This window comes from Ctenocephalides felis, unplaced genomic scaffold, assembly GCF_003426905.1.
Source record: "Ctenocephalides felis isolate EL2017-DRISC unplaced genomic scaffold, ASM342690v1 CF-g0.4_SCAFFOLD_01492, whole genome shotgun sequence".
Classification (NCBI taxonomy): Eukaryota; Metazoa; Arthropoda; class Insecta; order Siphonaptera; family Pulicidae; genus Ctenocephalides; species Ctenocephalides felis.
Window position 1 is genome coordinate 46359252 of NW_020537646.1, and position 27419 is coordinate 46386670.

The window sequence follows — 27419 nt, forward strand, 5'->3', positions numbered from 1 at the left end:
TTTAAATTCAAAATTTACAAATATTCTCAAAAAAAAAACGAGTGTTTTTAACGAAATATTAGTGATATGGATTATAAATTATTACATATTATAGGTGCAAAGATATAATACGATAAATATCTGTATATAATTCCAGAAAAATATTCTTTGACTCGCTATGTATAAAACATGCTTTACACTTACATTGTTAGATATCCTCTGCAGCAGCTCCCAAAACACTAAGTCATTACTCGAACCACCTCTGGAGCATCTACCAGAAATCTCAAGTAGTCAACACAAAATCACTACTTTAGAACCACTACATTACTTTACTTTTTTATAAGTATATTGACCTGTTTGCATAGTCCGAGTAAAGTCTTTACACAATACACGACACACGACTTATATTAAAGACTTTCGTGAATTTAGAATTCGATAATAACAGATATGAGTTGGAAGTACTTAAATGTAACCTACAAAAGCACATATATAAATTATACTATTGATAATTGCATGTATATAATTAAAGGATACATTGGCACTGTAAATACATGGTTTAATTATAAAAACTACTCAAAAAGGAGACCCTGAAAGAGATACTTATCAAACTATTCAAGGTACACCTAGGCACTTCCAAACATACCCATTTTTTGGCTTTTAATTAACGTTTACGATAAATTTATTATATCAATTTGATCTACTAAATTAATTACACGTTTTGATGCATAAATTAATTAAAACTAATCAAAGATTTAATTAAAAAGTCTTAATTAACCATAGCACATGTTAATTCAGGAAATTTTTTTTGACAATTCAGGCGACTGAACTTAGCAACATGAAGTCTGTGGCCACTTGTACCATTTAAAGCGCGAAATTCAAATAGAAATTTAAAACATTGTGAAATTCACCTATTTTAATATATACGGTAAAAAGCAATGTGTTTAGTCTTTGGATATGTGATATAAATATTTACGGTACGGTGACTCGATCCGTCTCACCTTGTGCCTCCAGAGCGATTTCACCGAGTATGCGGTCACTTAAACCGTTCGGCTATTTGAGTTATTGATGATAATAGTTATTTTTATCCTCATATTGTATTAATATTGAATTTTAATAAAAAATATGTATCATACACATCTCTCTTATTCATCATCTGCCTCTACCCCTCTCTTTCCCGTGGTTCTTCCTGTACCATCGTCATCTCTCTTACAGTCAAGTGCGAAACTTGAGTTTTTTGTTTTTCAGAAATATACTAAGTGTCAAGGTCGAAATGCGACACCTGAATTTAATATTTTGAACTAATATTTGATAACTATGAAAAACTATACATTCGATTTTTTGTGCCTCTTCTGGAATCGAACCGAGACACGCTGAGCAACCGTAGTCACTTAACGATCTCGGCCAATTGGTTTTACAAAACCGTAGTCTTTTGTAAAAATATAAAGTGTTATTTTCCAACTGAAAGATATAAGTTTCCTAAAAATGTTGTATGCCAAATGTGCGAATGGCCGAGGTCGTAAAGATACGGTTTAGCCCAGAATAATAATTCGAGGTTCCCCAGTTCGAACCTCATTTATATAAAAAAAAATTGAATTCAATAATTTTTCTAACTGTGTAAATAAATAAGATATATTGATAAATAATTAAATTTATTGAGTGTCAGTATTACAAAAATCGACATAATATATATGCATATATATATAAATATAAATGAGTATGTGTATATGTATGTATGTATGTATGTGTGTATGTGTATATGTATATATATATATATATATATATATATATATATATATATATATATATATATATATATATATATATATATATATATAAGATTTTTGCTGGCCTCAAAGATTCGGTCAAGGTCGTTTATATGAATCTCTTTAACCTTGACCACATATAAATGACCTTGACCTTGACCGAATCTTTGATGCCAGCAAAAAACTTTCGAAAAATTCCCATACAAAAATCGCGAAATTTACAAAAAGTCGATTTTCTCGTCTCCTGAGCGAAAAACCGACGAAATTTTCCCCCCTGTAACCCGCTGCTTGAAATTCGCAAGGACCCACAGAATCGAATGAGCCCACTTTCAACCCCCAGGGTGAACATTTAATACTTTCATATCATCCCCCTGTGACCTTGAGTCCAATCATGATGGTCGATCGTCGAAGAATGTCCTTCCAGTATTTGTCGTCGGACAATCTTGGTCGCCGTGGCCGAATCGGTTAGAGCGTTCAACTAGACTCCAACCCGAAGGAAGCTGGTTCGAATCCGACAATCCAAAAATATATAACATTTTCAAATTCATCGACTCTAAATCTATCAAAACCAATCAAAGTTTTCAAAGATGGATCTATCCAAAAACGGATAGCATTTTTGAAATCAGAGTCCTAAAATCTTTTGAAATAATTCAAAACATTTCTAAAATTACGAAAACAAATTCATTTTTTTTTTTGACAAAATTCCGATGTAGCAACCAAAGATTTCGTTGTTTTGCAATGTGTGCCATTGAAGCCCTGAAGCTCATCAATCAGGATAATTTCGTCCTAAATTTTCATCAAAAAGACTTTGTTCAATTAGTTGTCGATTATATTTTCCTTCTACTATAGGGGAGACCCAGGTTGTAAAGTTCTTTTTAAGGCATTCTTATAAGTCATAGCACCTGTAATAAGAATAAAATTTATTCTGAGGATATACATCATAAATAGTATTATATGTTACTTAATACTAGACTAGTAACATTAAATATGTGTAAGTACAGCCGAATAATAAATCATTTATATTAATCTAATAATTTGATATATCATTTTCTATATTGAGTCCATAAATAGTAGTTTAAACAAAAGCGTGAATAGCAGTCTATGGTTTTAATATTTATTAATCTGAATTTTATATATTTTTTTACTAATATGCCTGGAAAAACATTTTAAAGTTATTTGACAAAATATAAAAAAAAAATATCCAAAATCAATTATAGCCAATTATTAAACTGAATTTTAGTAAATTTTATCTAGGTTTTACTAATGTAAATAAATTTAAGTGCACATATTTAAAATTCTCTAGTTTATACTAAAATAAACAAATAAAAGTGTCCCGAATAAAATTTTCAAAATATTTGACAAAATGTGAAAAAAATTCCTACAACCAAATATTGAAAATTAGAAAAATATTAAGGTCAGCGTTTCGACTAGAACAAAATTTCCAAGTTATTTGATAAGACCTCACATATTGATACTTATTCGCATTTCAACTACAAATTATTCAAAATGTTGATATCCAAGTGTATAAAACAATTTATACTAAATTCTAGTAAATTTTACCAAGTTTATACTAAAATAAACAAATGAGAGTGTCCGGTACAAAATTTCTAAGTTATTTGCAAACTGTAAAAAATATAACTGTAAATGTCGCATATTGCTAATTACTAAAAATTAATCAAAATATGCAAAAGTATTTTAAATTTAGTAAAATGTATTTAATAAAAACATGAATGAAACAGCTGTTAGCTTGCTAAAATCATTGTTCTTCTTTTGACTGACATTTTAATGTATATCGAGTTACTGTAGAAGTATCAAATTCTAACAAAATATAGATAATTTAATTTTGTGCAAACTTCCTAAATATTTCATTAACATTGGACAAACAAATGATTTGTATTTTATCACTTATGATTCAAAAGAAAAAACATTACTTACAAAGAGCATATATATTTTTTGACCCATTTGTGATGTAGATATTGATTTATTAATAACAACTGTACTTATATTAACTATTATTAGTATAAAAATTAATACACTAATATTTGTTTTCAAAGAAAACATTCAAAAACTTATTTCCTTGTATAAATAGCACACTTTTTGTTTGAGCAATGAAAAAAGTATTTTCCTCTTTTGAAATATTTCTTATTTTGAATAGTTTTAAAAAAGTAAGAAAAAATTAACTAAACCTGAGCTATTCACTTAATTATTAGACATTTCTTTAATTCATTAACATTTTTAAAACACATTTGAAAATAAACCTGTCACAACAGACATTTTTAACCTCAAAACAACTGTCAACAAAATTTTGACGTTTGAGTTTGACACTTCTACAATATAATTCAATTTTGACGTTTTGAAGTAACAAATCATGTATTAAAAATTGTTTTGGACTTAAATCAATATAATTAATTATAATATATAATATCACAATGTGTTGAAAATGTATTTAACAAATATTTGTTTAGAATTATGCCCAACAGTTTTGTCAAAATATTTATATTCAAACAAACATTAACTACTTTGCCTTCAAATTAAAATATAAAACATTATTTAGTACTTACCTGATCACAAAACAGTACACTTTAACTTCAAATCTATTTACATTTGCGACATGGATAATTATTATTATGATAAAGTAAGTTGTTCAACCAAATCCCAGACAGCACAGACTGTTGATTTATTTTAAAAATATTTACAACAGGAATTAAACAAAGAGCATAGAACCTATATTTATATAGACTGGTAACATGGTTTTTAGTATCAACATACAGCAGTTAAGTTTAGTTTTCTTTCCATTTCTATTATCTGGATTGTTTTTATCAACCACATATATATATAAAATTAATTAATAAAATAACATTTGCTAATTTTAATACGCACATAAATTTATTTCATTGAAATTATACAAATGAAATAAAAATATTAATTACTAATTAAATAAAATATACAAAATATTTCTACATCCCTCTCTTGCATGCAAAAATGTATATGATAGAAAAATTATCTAAATTCGCAATAATAACATCAAATTCATATTATTCAACAATAGTTCATATTATTAATAATATAATGTTAAAACTAAGAAATTATTTGGACTAATTATATTCAATTATTTCATTTATACATATAATATGCATATAATCACCTCTCCTTGACCACACCATTGAGATCCATATAAATGACCTCAAACATATTATTGAGGGCAGCACAAAATTTCCAAAGAAGACTCAAAACGCAAAAATTTGTCAGAAGATTCCCAAAAAATGCAAAAAAAAAATTTTGGAAAAAAATATTTTTTGGAAAAAAAAATTCTGGAAAACAAAGTTTTAGCCGTTTTATTTATATGAAATATTTAAAGATATCCACGGATTTTTTGACTAAGTTTTTGTGGTATTATTTTCAAATATATTCAATATTATCTATCCACGCATTATCCACGGATTTTTGGATATCTTTGAATATTTTATTTTATTAAATATGCCAAAACATCCACATTTTTCACCCACTTCAATCTTGTTGAAAAATCAAAGGCTATAATTTTTTACTCACTTCAATCTTGTTAAAAAAAATTAAAGACTATAAAGACATTGAACCAGTCTTCCAAATTCGACGAATACGATCACTTCTCACTGCAACATGCAACAAACAAAACTGACAGCCCCCTGGTTCTAGATTATCCAAACAGAAACATACGACTTCGGCTTTAATATTAATATTAAATGTGGAATATAAAATATTTTATATGTGCATCAGATGAATTTAATTTTTATTTTTAAATTTTAGCTTTTTATATACTGATCACGGAAAAAGATGTGAGGATGAAGTCACACACAAAGTACTGTAAATAGATTCACATGTTAATATTACAGGACTTAATTGGTTTCTTTATTGTATAATAATTGGCTACGGCTAAAAATCATTGCACACAAACTAGCATCATGATTTTTAATATTGAATTCCTCTGCAAAAAGCGATCATTTTTCTGAGACTATGTTAAAACTAGTTGGTATTGGTATTTTGCCTTGAGACAAGTTACATGAACTTCCCGAAATGTATAAATGATCGATTTAATTAATAAAAAATAAATTAACTTATGAGTGATTAAAAGTATTCCGAGTGGATTTATTACCCATAACGAACACGTTAACTCAGAGTATTTTCTAAAAGCAAATTTTCAAAAATAAACCATTTTTATAATTGAACCATTTTCCGTAGGACTTTAATGGTTTATTAGTATATGTGCATTGAGACCAAGTACTCTAGCATTATACCAAGCAAATCGTCTAATTTTAATTTGAACAAACATCGAAAAAAGTAACCATTTTCTCAAACTTTGATGAACTTTTAACACTACGACAACTACATGCCGTAAGGCCGTAATATTTCAGTAAGTTCTATAAGGCCATGATATATATCACCAAAAAAAGTTCCATAAAAATCGGTTTAAATTTCTTTTTCAACAGTTAATTACAAGAAAACAGTTCGGTAGATTTTCCCCTAAAACTAATCAGTATCATTCTCAACTAATATCTTTCGAAAAGTTTTTGATTTAAAATCGATTCGGTAGTATGAGCTTAAATGTGGACGAAAGGTTTACCACTTTTTTACAAATTACAAAGAAACGGCTTGGCAGATCGTCGCACAAAACTGACGAACGATAGTCCTCATTGAGATACATCAAATGGCTTTTAAATTCCTGAAATCGGTTCAGGCGTTTTTGAGAAAACGTCGATCAAAGGTCTAATTTTGACAAATGCCAAAAAAAACGATACTAATTTTTGCAAACTTTGACGAATTTTTAAAATTTAAACGACTTGTCGTAGGGCCGTAATATTTTAGTATGATCTATAAGACTATGGTATCTACCGTGAAAATAATAATAATAAAAATCGTCGAAAAAAAAAATTTAACACGTTATTACAAGGAAACGGCTCGGCCGATTTCTACCAAAAACTAATCAGCACGATTCCCAACCAATATCTTTGGAACGGTTTTTGAATTTTCAAAATCGATTCAGAATTGCGGGCTAAAACGTGGACGAAAAAATTTTCACTTTTCTGCTATTTATAAGGAAACGACTTGGCCGATCGTCGCCCAAAAGTGACAAACAATAATCCTCATCGAGATACATCGAATGGTTTTGAAGTTTTGAAAACGTCGATTTACGGCAAAAAATCTGTTCACACACACACACATACTTTTTCCTAATAAGGTCCCATTCGATTCAGAATGGCTTGAAACGTCAAGAAAACCAAAAATTAGCAAATCGGATTTTTTTATGAAAACATAAACTTCTCCTTCGGGAAGTTAATTAATTATTGTTTGTTAATATAGTATTTTTATTTGAAATTAATTTGGAAGATATATAACAATATGCATTTAGTTCTATGAGTGGATTTTTTTAAAATCGAAATAACGAAATTTTGAATTAAAAATTTTATTTAAAGAGCAAAACTTGTCAAAATTAACTCTTAATTGCTCAAGCAACAATATTTGTTAAAGCTTTTGTTACCTTTTATTATAATTATTTTCAATTATCTACATTTTCTTAGATATATTATTATTTGTGCTTGAGTTATATTTTATTGTTGCACAAAATGTATACGCAAGTGCACATGCAAATGCAATTTTAGTATTAGAGTTTAAAGAAATTTTGGTAACGAAAAAATTTGAATATTTTTATGGATTATAATTTATTAACAAGTATGATTACATTATCAACATTAATACAATGACATTGTTAAGTTATTTTATATATTATTTTCTTCGTATTATATTATATCATGTTGTGAAACAAAATCAGGGATTCGGTCTTAATTAATTACATTATAAAGAAAGATAAATTTATATATAAATAAAATATGACATTCGTTACAAATATAAAATCTAGAAGTAAGGTGAAAGAAAGAAATTGTAAGATGTTTTATGAAATAATATTTTAATTGCACTTCAATTTACTTATCAACATAAGTATTCTGACATGCTATTTCTGTCCAAATTATATTTAATCACTTAAAATACGTGTAGTCTGCAATTTGTTAATATTAGATAAAAATAAGTTTCATGTGAATGTTATTGTATTATGGATTTCATAAATTAATATTTATTTATAGTATATGAATCATTTTCAAAAATATTTTTTAATTGCAATTTACATATTTACAAATTACATAGAACTGTTCATAATGATATTAAACAATATGTACAGGCCCGAAATTCCACTAGTATGCAGGGAATAATCGACTTTATTTACATCTACATTATTGAGAATAAATACTTTTGACTCTCAGCAATAATCATCTTTGAAAATAAATTTAATCCAATATAAATTTATTGCAACTATACAATTGTTCAGCAAAATTGTTAATATTTTAATCATCTTGTGTTTTTTATAAGATAATATGTTGGAATTCTAATATACCTATGTGAGGAAAACAATAAATTATTTATAAAAGAAAATATTAATATTGAATGTATAATACTTTTTATACTTGAAATAAAAAAATATAAAATGTCAAAGAATGAAAAGAATGTAGAGGCAAAAATATAGAAGTATAAATATTGTCACTTTTAAGAATAGAAAATATAAAATTTAGGCTCATTCTATCTTAATTTAGTGTAACTAAATACTTATACTTTCCAGCTTTTTAATATATAATTTTCTAAAATTGATAAAATCTTGGGAGTTATTTTCAACTATAGTGTTAAGTGTGTCTAATATGTACAACATTTATTAAAAATTGGAATGGTCAGTCATTCAAGAATCATTTATGTAATATTTATGAACCCGAATAGATTTATAATTTTTTTTAAATAAAAAAATTAAAACAAATTAATGACAACAGATTAAAATAAATAATAATTTAAAAGAGTGTGTCATATAAATAAAATTGAATTTTTTGTTACATTTTATGTTTGGAGAAATAATTTTGTATATACATTTCTCCAAACCTTCTTATCTTATTAAATGCCGAGGTCATTATTTTGTCTATATGTGCACCACCTTTCAAACATTAGTACCTAAAATAAGAGTAATATAATGATAATCCAAATATGAAAGAAAAAATCAAAACACATACCTGTAATAATTAGGTTTAAAAGGCCCAGCCTTATTTAGACCCATATATTTGGCTTGCTCATCGGTCAGCTCTGTTAGATGAGCATCAAATGTCGGTAAATGCAAACTAGCCACATATTCATCTACAACATGTAATATAGTTTATATTTATTTTTTCAGTTCAAATAAATTAAAGTAATTAAACTAAAAACTAATTCTACATGTGACATTTTTCACACTTTTATTTATTTAAATTTATGTTATTATTTATCAATATTACTAGATGTTAATAATTTAACAGTTGTAATAATTATTGAAATTAAAAAAAAAAAAAAATTATTAAAGCAAGTTGCTTGAACATCTCGTTACGTGTAAATAATAATAATTTATAATAATGTGCCCATGCAAAGACATAACTATACAACTACACGAACCTAAAAGCGCCTCCCGTAAATCCAAATTTTAATAAATGCTTCTAATCATACCACTTTTCGTTCGGTTATAATATACGAGAATGTTTATTATGACATCATACAAAGTTTTAAGAAAGCCATCAAAAAATTGTTTTACAACAGTAAGTTACGAAGAACAGATCATTACAAAAAACTAACTATCACGATATAACATCAGTTGGGACCCTTACCTTTCAAACTAAAATAAATTAAATATAATATATAATAAATTAAATATGATATGAAATGTAATTTAAAATAACTAATACTATTTAAGGAAACAAAAATCAAAAATCAGTTTTTTTAAATAAATCTTTTTCAGAATTACTGACTTGTAATGAAAACAAGTAATTCGATTATATTATATCATATTTTTAACTTCCCGTAGGAAAATTGTAATGGGCCGAAAATCGAAATTGAAAATTTTTACATTTCTCGACGTTTTGAAGGTTTCTGAACGTTTTGGCATACCTCAGAAAAAATGGATGTGTGTGTGTGTGTATGTATGTATGGATACAAATTTCCAGTCATGTTTTCGGGCGCACTGATCAACCGATTTGAATGGTTCAAAAAACATTCGATTCCTATTGATAGGGAAAAGAGCTGATTAGTTTTTGGCGAAGGCAGGTCCAGCCGTTTCGGAGATACGGAGCAAAGAGTGCAGAAAAAAGAAATCGACTTTTTGAGAGAACGGAGTATCCGATTTGAATGATCTAAAATACATTCAATTAGTAATGATTGGGAGAAGCGTCTATTAGTTTTTGGCAAGGGAGGCCCAGCCATTTCGAAGATACGGAGCTGAATATGTAAGAAATGGCAGTTTTTGAGAGAACTAAGCGTCCGATTTAAATGATTCGAAGAACTTTCTGCTTGTCTTAACAAAATAATTGATTTTGGAAAAAAAAAATTTGTATGATTTTTTTTTTTTTTTTAGTTTTTTTTGTATATCGAAAATAATTCAGATTTTATTTTTATTCTGACTAAAGTTCTAATATAACTTAAACAAATAATTTTAAATTTGCAATTCAGTTTATATACTTCTTATAAATATTAGACAATGTTACAATATTTATAAAAATCTATTTGAAAACATTCAGTATTCCTCGAACATTTCGTTACGGTACGGTAAGTTCCAGCAATTTGCCTTAAAGCACGATGCCACCCACCCCACGGCAAACTGGAAAATGCAATCATTTGAAGTCAAATGGAAGACCAGTCAGAATCATTGGCATGTCACCAAATCGCCAGCAATTTTTGATTGAATGATGAAATTAAGGGCGTGTACATCATTATTCTTTGCGGCAAGTATTGCTCGTTGACTTAACGAAGTATAATTCTGATAATTCTCACTAATGTCATTACTCGAATTTTTAATTACGGTGCGTGAAGTTCCAGCAGCTTGCATTAAGGCACGATGCCATGCACAACTAATTTTCTCAGCTATAAACCTTGCGGAGCCCGAGACCTTTCCAACGAATGCAAAATTGTCGAAATCGGTTTATGCGTTCCGGAGTTATATCGTCAAGAAGGAAAACCCGACTTATTTTTATATATATGTAGAATATGTAGATAATCTATTTGAAATTATTTAAAACAATTGTTGATTATTTTTATTACTCGAATGTTTAATTACGGTGCGTGAAGTTCCAGCAATTTGCATTAGGGCACGATGCCATGCGCTACTAATTTTCTTAGCTATAAACCTTGCGGAGCCCGAGACCTTTCCAACGAATGCAAAATTGTCGAAATCGGTTCGTGCGTTCTGGAGTTATTTCGTCAAGAAGGAAAACCCGACTTATTTTTATATATATAGAAGATAATCTATTTGAAATTATTTAAAACAATTGTTGATTATTTTTATTACTCGAATTGTTAATTACGGTGCATGAAATTCCAGAAATTTGCATGAGGGCGCGATACCATGCACCCCTAATTTTCTTAGCTATAAACCTTGCGGAGCCCGAGACCTTTCCAACGAATGCAAAATTTTCGAAATCGGTTCGTGCGTCCTGGAGTTATTTCGTCAGGAAGGAAAACCCGACTTATTTTTATATATATAGAAGATAATTTTAAATCTAATAATGATTAAACAAATATGAATGTAAAGTGAACAAACCCATTTTTTTCGGTAGAAGATATACATCAGACTTATAGCGTCCACTAGGAGCATTGAACAATTCTATCAAGGCCAATGCTTGAGTCGCTGATGTTATAGAAACAACAAATGAAGGAACACTGGAACATGATAGGTTCACCAATCTTCCTTCTGCAAGTAACACAATTCGTTTTCCATCAGGCCAGATAACATGATCTACTTGAGATCGAACTTTCTCCCATGTCAGATCAGGCGTTCTTAGGCTATTCTGTTGAATAGATGATATAAAATTAGTAAAATCAGAGTACAATAGCTCAATAAATGTGATGAAACTAATGCAAAAGATAACTAATTTGATGTTATTCGTACGTTCTATAAAAAAAATTTAGACTTATCCGAACTTATTGAATTTGTCTTAAACAAATTTCCTTTGAATAAAATGAGTGCAATAACTTAGCACGTGGTAAATATATAAATATCTTTTCGCTAAAAGCAAGTAATCGCAAATATAATTGTTGTTGAAAAAAATGCATGCAAAATGCAGGATCTAGAGGTAGTACAGAAAGCTGCTCAGAGAATGAGGATATCTTGCAAAAAAGGATAGTGTTGGATAGCACTTATTCAATTATTACAAAAAAAATCATATAATTGATGTAATGTATATTTCTTCTTTAAAAAAAATTTAATAAATATAACAATATTTATTATAAAATCATGATACGTAGCATGTTTTTTTTGTACTAGTTCTTTGTCCCGTATAACACGGATTTGCATAACACGCTACTTTTTTGGAACGTAACAGCCGTATTATGCGGCAGGTAATAATATACATATATATAATAATAATAATAATAATGGGTAGTACTGCCCTAAGGCAGGTCTGTGACCTGAGTTAAACTCGATTCAGGGAAGAAGTAGTGTGAGTTATATATTTATATATATATATATATATATATATATATATACCTACACATACGTGATACTTAAGAAACAGTAACTTAATCAAGAAATTACTTGAAAAGTACATTAAAAAACACTTACAACATCAATTTCTGTATTAGAGTGTCCCATGTTACAGACGACACAGCCATTTTTCATTTTATCCATATGCTCCCTTGTCACAACATTTTTATTGCCAGTTGCTGTTACAACTATATCAACATTTCTTATAACTTCATTTAATTTCACCACTCTGAAGCCATCCATGCTATAAGACATTATTTGGCAAATCAAATAATATATAATGCATATATTCAACTTTTTGTGAAATTTACTTGATTTATTTTTTTTATAATAAATAGCATAATGCAAAAACTTTAATAACATCTGCAAATAAATACTTATGAACGAATTCTAAAAAAATCAAATCAATCAAATTTAAGTTTAAGTCGAGTAAATTGTAAGATAAGATTTGTTGAGCATCCTAAATTTGTAGTGTTTTGTAAAATGGCACATGCAGCACATCTCAAGAAAAAAAATTATGTACTGTGTTGCATTTCTTAAAGTTTATGCTTTTTCTATCAAAACCATTCAAATTCAATTGTATATACTATTACTTAATATTAATTGAAATTTTTAATTTATTTGAATCATGTATTGTTAAGAATATAAAAACCCATTTAGATTTTTGTTCAAAATGAATAACTAAATAAAAATGAACAAAGATCTCTGTTCTGATCAAAAGTCAACTGTTACATTTGATTTATTAGATTTTGGTGTTAAAATGTAAATACTTACCTAGCTTGTAAGGCACAAATAGGATCTATCTCTGTTATATAAACTATGCAACCAAGACCTTTCAGAGCTTGGCAGCAGCCTTTACCAACCTCTCCATAACCACATAATACAACTTGTTTACCACCAAACATAACATCCGTTGAACGCTTCAAGCTAAAATTAACAAATAAAATAAAAAAAAACATTTAAATAAAATATAAATTACATGCTATTAATTAAAATTAATTTTAATTGAATATGAAAAAGCAATATATGAAAAAGCTGAATAATCTGAAGCAAATTGAATACCACTTTGATTTTATTGTATCAGTTTCTCCAATAAAATTATTTCACAATTAGTACCTGTCAATAATTGATTCACGACAGCTATAAAGATTATCAAACTTCGTCTTTGTAACTGAGTCATTCACATTCATGGCTGGTACAGTTAGTTTACCACCTTTAGATAACTGATATAGTCTATGTACTCCTGTAACACTTTCTTCAACAATTCCTGAAAATAAATTGTTATCTTACTTTCTCATTTTCAACAAAAATATTTTCTGCCTTAGTATCTATTCGGGACCTCCAACGTACCTTTGATCATTTTAAACATGGTTGGATACTTTTTTAGCATCAAATGCGTGGCATCACCGCCGTCATCTAGAATCATATTTGGTTGCCAATTTTCTGCGTTTACACATTTGTCGATGCACCACCAGAAGTCTTCTTCTGATTCACCACGCCATGCAAATACTGCAAATCCTGCTTCAGCCAATGCCGCTGCGACTTCATTCTAAAAATTCAAGGAACGCCACATGAAATACCAGAAACTTATTAGTCAATTATTTTTATTTAAAAAATTTGGCATGAAGTTATGTTTTTTAAATGTTCAAAAAGATATGTACTATTAGAATTTTTTTAATATGGATATTTGTTTACAAATAATCAATATATTAGTTTATTATATCTTTTTTTTTTTTAAAGGACTGACACTGATCAATATCAGATCCGCTTGACTAAAGCGTGCTTTGGACTAATGAAATAATTTCCTCTCACATATATAACACATTTATTAAAAGTGTATGGAAAACTTCCTTGCCGAAGTATTCCTTGTGATATCAATTTAATGACGTTTTTAACTTCCAGTGGTGAATTATAGTAAACGCAAAAAAAATCAAAAATCAAAATTTTTGCATATCTTTACGTTTTGAAGGTTTCTGAACATTTTGGCATACCTCAGAAAAAATATATATGTGTGTGTATGCATATGTGGATACAATTTTTCGACCACGATTTGGGGCGCACGGATCAACCGATTTGCTGATTCAAACTACATTCGATTCATATTGCTGAAGCGCTGGTTATTTTTTGGCGAAAACAAGCCCACCCGTTTCGAAGATACGGGGCAACAAATGCCAAAAACGGTAATTCAGTTTTTGAAAGAACGAAGTGTTTGAATTTTTGGAAAAACTGGTTCAGCGGTTTTGGAGATACAGAAGAAAAAATAAAAAAGAAATGCAAAAATGATCATTAGACATATATTAATCAAATTATCAGATATTTTATAGTAATTTTAAAATGAGTACTAATTTTTTTACAGTTTTCTTAGATTCTGTACCAAGATTTTTAATTTTTAAAGTTCACTTATAAGGTTCACACAAATTTCAAAATTTTCAGAAAAGAATTTTTCTCAAAATTTTCAAAAATACGCATACAAAGTTTTCTACTTTGAATATAAATTGTAAACTTACAATTCATTTTAATTATATATATATATATATATTTCATATGCGTAATTCTAATCGTGAGGAATATATCCTCAGATTGATTCATTGTAAACATTCTCAAGTGCTTTATGCGATAAGATCGTCGCTACATAATATGAGCGATATATAGTATTGATAATTATTTATTTGAAAATATTTATAACAATTGTTATTAATCATTGATCAATATTTATTGATCACTGATTTTTTCCTCGAATAATTAATTCTGGTACGGAAAGTACCAGCAATTTGTCTTAAGGCAGAGTGCCATGCACCACTAGTTCTGAATTTGATGTTGAGTATCTATAATTTATACGAATTGTTGTATTTATTTGTCATATTTATTATGAATGTACTAAATAAATTTAAAGAAGATATAATGCGCAATGCTTACTTGTGTGGAATAAATGTTGCAGGCGGCCCAACGAACTTGTGCACCAAGTACTGCAAGTGTTTCAATAAGTACCGCCGTTTGCGCATTAATATGGGTGCAGCCTACAATTTTAGCATTCTTCAAAGGCTTATCATCGCCAGCTCTTCTTCGCAAAGCCATGATTCCAGGCATTTCTGACATAAATAAAAAACATATATTGTAAAACAAGGTATTTTAAATATCAGGGAATGTCATACATTGGCATCATTATAAACATGAATCGCTTCCTACGTTAGTGTTCAGTCTTAATTAAATAAAAGGTGCGAATTTTATAAATGTCTGATTTTTTGAAAAAAAATCAGTTTTTTAATTGCGCTTATCATTAGTTTTAATCTTCTTATAACGTTAACACAATGATTTACAAATCTGAACAGTTTGAGAAATTATTGAGAATTAGTAGTAGAAATAGTATTTTATAATTATTATATAATAATTACAAAACGAATAAAACATTTTTTTTACCATAGTTGCACTACAGTTTCTGCAATCATATTATCGCATACGTTAATTTGAAGTCGATTCGAAGATAAAAGACATTATCAAGAAATCTAATCATATTAATGACTAATTAAAATGCGATGAACAGATTATCAGTAAAAGCTAATTCACCATTTAAAGAGCGCTAAATTCAAACACCTATATTCCTTAATTGTACCAAAAATAAAGATTCAAAAAATGTAAATACCTTGTTCGGCAATTTCGATTTCTCGACGGCCAAATGCATGTTGATCAATGTTGCGCACGCAGAAGTCTGCATGGCCGCTTGAACTTTTCTGTATTTTTTCTCTTGGTGAAACATCATCATCTTCAGAGCTGCTAGCTACATGCAAAATATGTTATACAATTTCCAACAAAAAAATTAATTTGATTTAGAGCTCAATTTCAGACATAGCCCACGTGTTCATATTAGGATGGCAAAAAGTATAATTGATTTACGCAATATTTCTTGGTCGTTGCCCATTTGAATGCAGAAAGCAATAAATCATCAAATAGTAACAATAAAATTCCCAATACAAGGCAGGAAAAATACCTTGCATATCAAAAAATATATTGGAAAGACGCCAGTGCCAATACTGGTTTTCAAAATCTTCTCCCGGAAATGTCTAAGGTAAGATTTAAAAGCTGATAAACACATGATATAGATTAGGTTATGCAAACCGGTAAATTACCACAAGCAAGGATTGGTTTAAATTATCAAATTCAACTGTTCAAGACCACTTCAAAAACCTGATTCAATCTCGAAGCTTAATATATATGGATTCCCATATTGATAGAAATATATTTTGTAAGGGTTGTTTCGTTTACTTCTCAAACGTCAGGAAAATCATCCATATGTGAAGAGCGTCATCACTGTGGACGAAAAATGGGTTATGTATAACAACGACAAAACAATTATTCATTATACGAAAACTTTTGACATAAAGAACTAAGCCATGTATAAACAAAATAGTTAATTAAATAACCATTTTTATGAAGTATTTAGGTATAGTATATTTATAAAAAAAGTCAATGTTTGGGACTTCGACAGAATTCAAGAAATCAGTAAAACATGTTTGGAAAAAAATTCATGAGTAAGTCTCTGGAATTATTTTCCAAAAAAGAAAAAAATGTTTGTCAGAAATAATAAAACAAACGTTGAGATTAATAAATATTGGAATTAAAACCACGAAACAATATGTATAAAATTCTGAAAATATAATTTTAGATAATATTTGTTATAAATAATTAATTGATACTTAAAATCATGAAGAGTTATTTACCTGAACTATAAGAATCAGTTGAGGACGCCGACAGAGACCTACTTCTGTACCTCGAAGTTTTCTTGAGTGCTCCTGAAGTTTTATTGTCCTGAAATTTAATACCTCACGTTACAATACTAAAATAAAATATTCAAGGAACAACATACTACATAATAATTTCATCGTTGTACAGTTTTTATACGGCGCATTTGAACATGTTAAAAACCATTGAAGGAGCGAGTACATGAAACACATCTTTTTTTGAAACTGCATTCAAAAAGTCACGAAAATTAACATGTTTTCCCATTTTTTGAATCAAGGGTTGATTAGAAACGATTGCAACCCAATGGAGCGCGGGGGAGAAAAGTTCGGTGGGCATGTCAAAAAACCGCTCAGTATTTACTGGAACAGCCTTTAATCTTCTATCTTTTAAAGTATAGCCCAGTAATGCCTTCTATTGACAACGACGCCCATACAGGAATCTTGGGGTTTTCGTGCTTCAATTTAAGATTAGTGTCACTCCAATACCTGCAATTTAGTCTGTTTACGACTACGTATTCAGTGGTGGAAGTGCGCATACCTTATCAATTGATACAGTATAGTATAATTTGTGGAGGAATGTGGTGATATTAAATTTTAGGTTTTATTTTCACACAATTGATAAATTGTCTTTACAGCAAATTCTATGTAATAAAAATTTCGAAGAATTACATTCTACAATATTATTTGAATATATGTTAATATCTAAAAACGATATTAATTATGCATTTGAAATATTAATTAAATGAAAGAAAATGTGTTCAGATACTTACTGACCATATAATGATATGTTATGATTATTAAACATAAAAAGTAATTAGGTGTTCAACTATTTATTTTGAAAATAAAGACTTTTCATCAAAACATAATCGATGCTATTTCCACTTGATTATTATTCACGTTATTTGTATAAGATATCACAAACTTTCAAATTTTCAAGATTCATTATTTCAAACTTCTTTAATTAAAATTTCAAACATTTTTATAATTCAACCACTTTTCATAGGCTTCAATATTTAAAAATATTTAGTTCAGAAACATAAAATTAGCAAATGCCAAAAATTTACTTTTCGTGCGAATAAATAGTAATAATAATAATAATGAAAATAATTAAAGATTGTTCATACGGTGTTCATTGGGTATTTTTCTAAAAATATTATCAAAGACATGTAATTATCAATCTTTTTTTGGATTTTTCCAGTAATTAATTAGTTAATCAGTGTGTAAAGCCACCTTATGTCTTTGCTCTGCACATGAAGCTAAAAATAAATAATGGTATTTTTTAACGCAATTAAAAATAATCATTTAATTTTTAACACAAAAATAATATTAAATATTGTTTTTACATAAAATAATAATTTATTATACTTTAAATTAGACACGGTCGACTCAATAAACTATAATATAAGCGCAACTTCAAAATTACTTATCCAATTTAAAGAATAAGTTAATAATAATTCTTAAAAGAATCATATACCAATATAATCACCAATATTAATTGTATTTATCATAAATAATTAAACCTCACATTTATTATTAAGTAAGGATATATTGGAAAACTTCAAGAAAACACTTATTTTGCACCGGTTTTAAATATGGTATTTGCATTCGATTTTCCATCAAATGGTACTCACTTTAATAAACATTTTAAAATAAAAATAGACAACTGGGTTCCGGATACAGAAAGACACAAAAAATATTGTATAGTATCACAAAAAAGTAGTTCGCAAACTTCTTCTGAAAGAATAGAACGTATGTACAATATTATATACCCATTCGGCTAAATCAAACAATACCTGGGAGATTGCATCAATAAAATGGGTCTGTAGAAATCTGCTTACTTATCAGTAATAAATTCACAAGCGAGATAACTGAACAAAGTGTGATATCAAAATAATTAAGATAATGATACAAGTGCTGTTGACATTAGAAATTGATATTAGATAAGCATTTTACGTTATATTAATAGTATTGCTACTGAATGTTAAAAATATAATTAGCATCCACACAGACGATAGCCGAATTTAACTGTAACATCTACAGAAAATATTTTAGCCAAGGGCAACGTTATAAAATGTGAATAATGGATCAGCAACCCGACCAGCATAGAATCACAAGATTCTATTCTCGTTTTGAACAGCTTGATATCGAAGAGTAGTGATATGACTTTGCATTTGAAAATATAGATCCAAATATTATTTCAAGTGAAAATATCCATATATCACAACTCTATTACAAATAACCATATTATCACATCTTTATTACGAATATCCTCATCACAAAATAATGACCAATCAATAGGTTTCCTTCTAATAGCATTAGGAAATTAGGGAATTTTAGCCACACGTAATACTTTAAAAAAAAATGCAAGCAAATGGTAAAACATTCAGAAAATATAGTATTGCTTAATATAACACACTAATATTAGTATTAGTGGTAAGAAGTATAACTCAAATGATACAAAATTTTCGTTCACGCTAAACAAACCATAAAACTTTCAACATTTTTTCGTTCACTTTGATATCAATCAGTTTAACATGATACAACATTATACTAAGGACATTAGTTGCTTCAATCTAAAATCCAAAATTATTTTCGGCGCTTTTCCAGCTTATAAAATTATCGAATTTTTGGCAATTTGTATTGCGATCAATGTTACAATAAAAAAGCGACACTTTTCAATACCTCCAACTTTACAATAAAACTGTAGGTATCATTCTACAAGGTAACGTATACAATAGCATGGAATGCTATAATATTCAAAACTTTTAAAAATATGTTCATATTTGTCTATAATAGATAATGAGTTGTTACGTCACATAAAATGCCATAAAATAATCATAAAAGACACATCACAAAATTAAACTTAATGCATTAATATTACACGTGCAAATATTATATAAATATTACAAATATAGAAATACAAAATAGAAAATAGTACATTTTAGCGTTATTTCCAGAAGCGAATGATAATTGAAATGTTTTATATAGATTATTAAATCGACATACAAAATGCTTTCAAAACAAGAAAATGAAAAAAATTTGACTGTTCGATAAGGGTAATATATACGAGGTCTGTTCAAAAAGTACCCGGAATTTTCGTTTTTTCAAAAAAAATATTTATTTATTCGTCTACATTAATGTGGTCCCCTTCAAAGTTGTCCCCCCAGATATAATACACTATGCCAGCGTTTTTTCCAATTTTCGAAGCACCCTTGATATTCACTTTTTGATATGTCCTTGAGCACTCTCAGCGATTTTCTTCAATCGAGGAAAACCGCCGTCCTTTCATGGGTCTCTTCAACTTTGGGAATAGGAAAAAGTCACACGGAGCCATATCTGGTGAATTTTTGCACTTTGCAACACTTTATTTCATTTTTTACGCAAAATTTAATACAAATTCTTTGACTTTTCAATTCTTCCATTGTAAAAATCGCCGAGCTCAGAAAAACACGTCGAACCTTAGCGACTACCACAGACAAAGTAAACAGTGAATATAGCTGAAAATTTCATCATACTTTAGGGGCATGTATACCAACACAATAAAAAAAAAATTTTGACAATCAGACACTCCAGACCCGCGAAATTTAATTATTAGTAATTCCGGGTACTTTTTGAACACACCTCGTACGTAATAGCCGGTCAATTTAAACCTAAAATAAGGGTGAAGGTTACTATAATTCATAATGGGCTGTAACATGGCAAAATTATTTAAAACACAATTATAAAAGAAATCTCAAAATCCCTTATCGATCAGATGCGAGCTAAAAAAAAAATGGCACAGGGTCAAAGGTAAAAAAACGACCCTTTTGCGAATTTTAGCTAAATGGTCAGTTTTGAGATGATATTGTAGAGTATAAAATTATCTGCAAAAATGCATCAATACTTTTTTTGCTCAGAGCCACCGTTTTAAATATATATTTGGCTCTGAGGAAGATCTGAAGAAAAAGAAGAAGAAGAAGGAGAAAATCAAGAAAAACGATACGAAAAAGATGTAGAAACATTTGAAAATTATGACTCCCAGGAATAAAATTAGTTGCTTTTTGTGTTCCGAAACAAACAAAATCACAACAGACCCGTGAAATAACCTATTGGAACAACCACGTAAAAAAAACGAGCTAAGCACACTACCTTGAGTTGGCGTTTAAACGTACTTTTCAAATTTAAAACGGTGGCTCTGAGCAAAAAAAGGACGCATTTATTGTAGATAATTTTATGCTCCACAATATTGTCTCAAGTAATTTTGCGATAAAACTAACCATTTAGCTAAAAATTGCAAAATGGTAATTTTTTTTTACCTTTGACCATAATTGTATTTTAAACAATTTTGCAAAGTTACAGCCCACAAGAATTATTGTTACCTTGAATGCGTAAATTGACCGGGCTATAATATAAAACAGCAATAAGAAGAAAAGGATTCTAGTGCGTATTATTAACGATCAAAACGATCATGATATTACAGTAACAATAAACTAAAAATGGTTCAGACATTTATTTATACCAAGTATACCTATTTTCGATTGTTGTCAATAAGATTAATCGAATAAATATCAACCTGGCAAAAAATAGCATATTTCTTAATAATGGTAATAGACAATTATATGCGATTTAATATATGGTTCAAATCAATAGATTTAAACCATATAATAAATCGCATAATAAGATTAAACTAATAAAAAGATATACATCAGTAATAAAAGCAAAGCGAGTAATTAACACAAAGATTTCAAGAAATATATAAATATAGAGTAATGTGTAAAACGGTATGGAAATAAAAGCAATTTCGTGCAAAGACATGGCCAAAAATATAATCCAGTCAAGATATAAAATTGATTTTTTCAAGAATTATATCATAGAAATTTGAATAATTACAGTTTTAGTGCGATTGGCAAATTAACACTCCCACACACAAATTTATAAACACATAAGCATATATATACATACGGATATACACACATATGGATATAGAGATTTAATATATATATATATATATATATATATATATATATATATTAACTATTAGTGTATATATAGTAAGTTTAATATATGCTAACGATAAGTGAATAATTTGCACCACAAAAAACGAGCAGAGAACACCGACACAAATAGCCAAACGGTGCGACATTAAAGCTTACCAATGGAATGGATCTCTGGCCAATGACAGTGCTGACAGTGTTCAAAGCCTAAAACACGAAACGTATTAGCGAAATAAACATCGCAAAACAAACTAAAAAACCAAATAATTTTTGTTAATTTCTGCCAAATTTCTTTCTTGCATAACTTACAATAAGCTATGTTTTCGGAAAAACGGCTAAAACCAATTTGGATGGTTCAAAAAGCATTCGATTCGTATTTTTATGCCCCAGTCCATCCTATTGATAAATGTAGTTAATCGCAATTGGGTATGTAAACTATCACGTTTCATTGTACTCGAAATTTTAATAAAATCGAGATTTTTTAACGTACTCAGTTACAAATAGTACAAAATTTAAAATAGAAAGAACATAGTACTTTGGGATCGTTCAAGTATTACGTAAGCAGATTTATTACAATTACTTACCCCCCCCATCCCCCTTGTCAGCAAAAGTAAGCAAAGCTCTTACCCCCTACCCCCATGCTTACGTAAACATTTTGCAATTAATTTAAAAAATAAATATACTATCTATGACTAATCATCATCCAGACTCCCCTGCCCCCCAGGTCAACCCAAAATAAGCAAATCAACAACCTCCCCGCCCCCCGATAGTGCTTACGTAATACTTGAACGGCCCCTTTGGGGTTAAACATTACTATTACATAATCTCCCATCAACAATATTTTTTACTGTAATTGATTTAATCTTTTCAATACTTTACATTTGTTCGCTAACTTTTCGGAAAATAAAACATCATCGTAAAATGTTTTCTTTCTGTTCCGCAAAAGTATCTATAACATAAGAGGGCGTCTATTAATCACGTTAGCGAGTTTTTATGAATTTCCCAAGAAAATTAAAGCCAGTTAAAGACTGCAAAATTCTGAAAATTGTAATATGTCCAATACGATGATAAAATATATTCACAGACGCTCATATATATTCGTAAAAGCTCGTCATCATGTTATTTTACCTTCCTCTGACGAGTTTTCGAAAACTCAGTGGTGATGCACCATTTTTGTTGCTGCATTATTTGCATCTAGTTTTAAATTCCCAAAATTATGCCTTTAGTCTTAATTTTTCTAGACTAAGTTTCAAACGTTTTAATACATTTAAAAAATCAATTGCTTTAGATTTGGATCAATGTCTTTAGATTGAGAATTTCTTTAGAAGCTTCATCGATAAATTGTGGGATATTAAAATGAAAAACCAATAAGATAATAAAATTGTAGATTTCAACCTTTTTTTAAGTGAAACAGCTTCATTTTTATCACCTGCTTTGTAATATTATAGAATCATTTTTGTAAGTGCTTCTTGGATTTCGAAAAAAACTATCTTTTAAATAAAAAACGGTCATAATATTATGTTCTACTCATCTAGTAGGATTTAATGTTTTATTGTTTATTAAAGTTGATGAATCACTTTTGTTATCTACATATATATAAAATAAGTCGGGTTTTCCTTCCTGACAATATAACTCCATAACGCACAAACCGATTTCGCCAATTTTGCATTCGTTGGAAAGGTCTCGGGCTCCATAAGGTTTATAGCTTTATAGTGGTGCATGGCATAATAATGTACACGCACTGAATTTCACCATTCAATCAAAAATTTCTGGCGATTTGGTGACATACCAATGATTCCGACTGGTCTTCCGATTGACTTTAAACGATTGCAATTACCTCATCTTTCTCACGAAACCATCTGGTGGCGAAACGGAGTTCGTCGGGTTTGCTAGTTAGATATAAATCTTAATAAAATATTCGATCTTTTGTTTAAAAAAAACAAAAGTTAAAAAAACAAGTGAAAATCTGAAAAATCACCACAAAAACAAAACTCTGTGCATGTGCTTGAAATAGAAGATATTTGAATATATCTATGTTTTAAATATGAAGAAATACATCATAAAAATAAGACTAGGAACTTAAGGGGGTCTTCCTATGTGATGAGTTGAAAAAATCGATTTTTTTTTCTTTTCATATTTCGGTAGATTACACCTTTAAAATAACATATTAAAATTTCAAATCGATATCTCAAATAGTTTTTGAAAATTTAAAAAGTATACATATAGTATATAGTACAACGATCATTTTATCTTTAAACGCGTTTTTCTCAAAACTGTGTTTTTCAAACTTTCCTCCATTGTATCTCAGAAACGGCTGGACCGAATTACTTGAAATTTACAGGGCACACTCAATCTGTTTAAACGCATAGAATGAAAATTTTCAAACCTTCGATTTTTTTATAGCAAAAAACAAATAAAAAGCGCCTAATTTGCAACTTTTATTTCAAATGTCTATCAAAAATCCATTTTTTTTGTATTCATTTGATTATAGGTCATTCCGTGCTTTTAAGCCTACAAATTAAAACGCTGTTTATTTTTTTTTGGTCAGATAAGCCGATCAGCCGGAATCGTGGAGACAGTGGGAGCTCTTTTTTCGAGGCGGGTTGTTCAGAGCGCTGTAACTCTAGTTTGACTAAATATTTTAGCTGAAATTTTATATTTATACTGTCCAAATATGTGTTAATAAATGATAAAAAACTTGAATCTCTAAATATTTACTGGTCGTAGAAAAAAAAATCCTAAAATATCCCTAAAAAACAGGCCGTCACATAGGAAGACCCCCTTAATGTGATTTCATGAAGAATATGAAATATATCCTGCACTAGTATACAAACCGATTCACATCAAGATATGAATTTTCGTTATCGTTAAAATATATCATTGGTAATCAAACTTTTGTGAAGTGTTGCCGAACACATTGCTTTAACAAAAGAAATTATGAGCAACAAAATAATAAATGCAATGAATTTATTTACCTAATGTTTTACGTCTTCTCGATGTATTATCTTCTCGTGCGAGAGATGGAGATGGAAAATTTTCAAAATATCAGATCATTGAAATATTGTTCAACACATACAGATGCTCGAATGTGAAAGTGATTTTTTATGCTATTCAAAATATTTCGTACAATAAATGTTAATAAAGTACAAACAAAAGATGTCTAAATTCAAAAGTCTACAGTCAAAAAATCATTTTGGTTTTAGTTGCATTCGATCAAATCTATTTTAAAATTTCAAATCGTGTACAGATAGAAACTAAACTAGGATATCATAACAGTACCACTTAATATAAAAAGATTCCGAGTAACAATTATTCTGAAGCCTACATACATTCATAAAAAATCTCTATTTGCTTGTTATCATCTATCAAAACTACAGTTGATGTATTGATTATACTAATTCAATGTATTTCTTCGGGACTAGTATACTCGCAATTATGCAAAAATATTCATGTAAACAATTAAAGAGTCAAAGCACTCATAAGTGAATAAATTATGTGAATTTCTGAAACATACTATTTAGGTATTATACTATTTGAGCAATATATAAGCGATACATAAGCTATTGCCTAGGGCTTAAGCGGTTTTGGGAGGCAGAGCAAGTGGTCGACAAGATAGTTCTGCAACTATCTTATATCAATATTTAATACTGTAACTTAAATATTGACTAAGTTATAAGTAGCATTTTGCCTTGAGGCAAGTTGCATAAGCTTTCCGATACGTGCACATTATAAACTTAAACAAGAAGAATTGAGTTTTAAATATTTAGGCAAAATGTTCAACTGTTATTTCAAAAATAAAATTTTCGCTTTCACTAAAAAATAAGCAATTTTACTACACGATTATATAGATCTAAGATTTGTACGCTAACAATTTATAAAAGCAATCATTATTACCAATTTTTACTACTAATTACGAAGCACAAAAATAGAAAAAATTACAAACTTGTTCATAAACACTAATAGTACCAAGTAATGATAAAAAATGTTTTCGTGCATTTTTTGATAATCAACATTTTATTTAAATTGGCCTAGAGCTATTTTTTTCCAAAAACTTCATCTACTAGTATGAGTCAATTTGGCTCACTTCAGTAAAAAAATAGGTATATAACCACATCCGTAAATCTAATGTTAATTAACATTTCAGTTTTTGATTAACACATACGAATAAAGTAATCAAAACATTTCATTTCAAGCATTTAATGCTTATTATAAAGTAGAAAATGTGTGTTCTGCAACCACAAGATACTGAGTTCAAATCCCATTTTACTAATTCATAAAAAACAACTAATTCATCATTCAGATAATGCGTGAAAACCAAGTTGTCTATCACGAACGCGCAGCATAACTATGTTAATTAAAAACATTTAAAGTAAGAGAAAAAGCCAATAACGTGCTGAGCATAAGTTATTTTTAAAACTATGAATTGCCTAATAATACTATTTATATGTTAATATTTGCTTAAGAATTAGTGGTATATAGAGTAAATTATGTTGTACAATTGGTCCATCTTAATCATCCGTATCACATGATATTCATAATAACGCTTGAACTTCAATCATTGTGTTATATATAATAGTAATTATTATGATTTAATAATTATATAAAGAAACAATATGTCAAATACCTTTTATGATTAAGGTGATCAATCATCAATGATATTATTGACTTAATGAGGTGCCATACAAAACCCACTTATGTGTGATTACAAGCATTATTATAGATATTTATAGATTAATACTATCACTACAAAAGTGTTTTCCTTATGAGTGACTACTGTACAACCAGCAAGCCGTTAAAGTAGGTGCACCTACTTGATGCACAAAAAATTTCAGACTATCCATTCGTTATCAATGAAAATATATTTCAAAAATGAAAATTACTTCTATAGAACTAAAAATTACAATAACATTTAACTCAGTGATAAATATTCAAGCAATGTCTACTTTAGGGATACTGGATGATGTCGTCTATAGGGAAAACTCGACACTAGTAACGAAAGTCTTAAGAAGATGCTTTGTACGATTTTACAAATTTTATTGTATAAAAATTATATAAAAATGTTTTTTATTTTGATATATTTGAGTTGAGTTTGTTTAGACATTTTAGGGAAATGATTTAGAGACAAACATTTGCAAAATATATGAGCTCATCAAAAAATCTATATTTCTGATTAAAAAAATATTGAAAAACTTATCTTTGTATAGTTTCGAGCTTGACACATTTTTTTTAATTTTCAGTATTAATATTTAACACTTCAAAATATTTGACGCATTACAATAACTTCGAAAATAATATTCATATTTAAATTTACGAAAACTTTCGAATTTCATACAAAGTTTAAAATCGTATTCTAATAACTTTCACAGCATCAATTATCTTAATGACTTTATAAACGAATTTT

The 27419-nt window shown here is 28.6% G+C and overlaps 2 protein-coding genes across 2 annotated transcripts in view; one reads left to right on the forward strand and one right to left on the reverse strand.

Annotated features, from left to right (window-relative positions):
- LOC113371478 (protein ECT2-like) overlaps positions 1–27419 on the forward strand; it is a 365352-nt gene that overhangs the window by 250482 nt on the left and 87451 nt on the right. The window lies entirely within an intron of this gene.
- On the reverse strand, positions 8354–22196 carry LOC113371482 (putative adenosylhomocysteinase 3). The gene is made up of 11 exons (XM_026612108.1): positions 22178–22196; positions 17025–17112; positions 15950–16084; positions 15226–15398; positions 13660–13858; positions 13426–13576; positions 13084–13236; positions 12388–12553; positions 11368–11614; positions 8822–8942; positions 8354–8762 (listed from the first exon to the last, which is right to left on the reverse strand). The coding sequence occupies exons 4-11, from the start codon at positions 15394–15396 to the stop codon at positions 8756–8758; spliced, it is 1215 nt and encodes a 404-aa protein (XP_026467893.1). The 5' UTR covers positions 15397–15398; positions 15950–16084; positions 17025–17112; positions 22178–22196; the 3' UTR covers positions 8354–8755.

What these genes read in the sequence shown, in the direction of transcription:
- LOC113371482 (XM_026612108.1), bottom strand. Translation starts at nt 15,396, where the DNA reads ATGCCTGGAATCATGGCTTTGCGAAGAAGAGCTGGCGATGATAAGCCT. An exon ending in CGTGAATCAATTATTGACAG is followed by an intron (nt 13,237 to 13,425) that starts GTACTAATTGTG and finishes TGTTAATTTTAG; the next exon opens with CTTGAAGCGTTCAACGGATG. An exon ending in ATTTGTGCCTTACAAGCTAG is followed by an intron (nt 12,554 to 13,083) that starts GTAAGTATTTAC and finishes AATGTCTTATAG; the next exon opens with CATGGATGGCTTCAGAGTGG.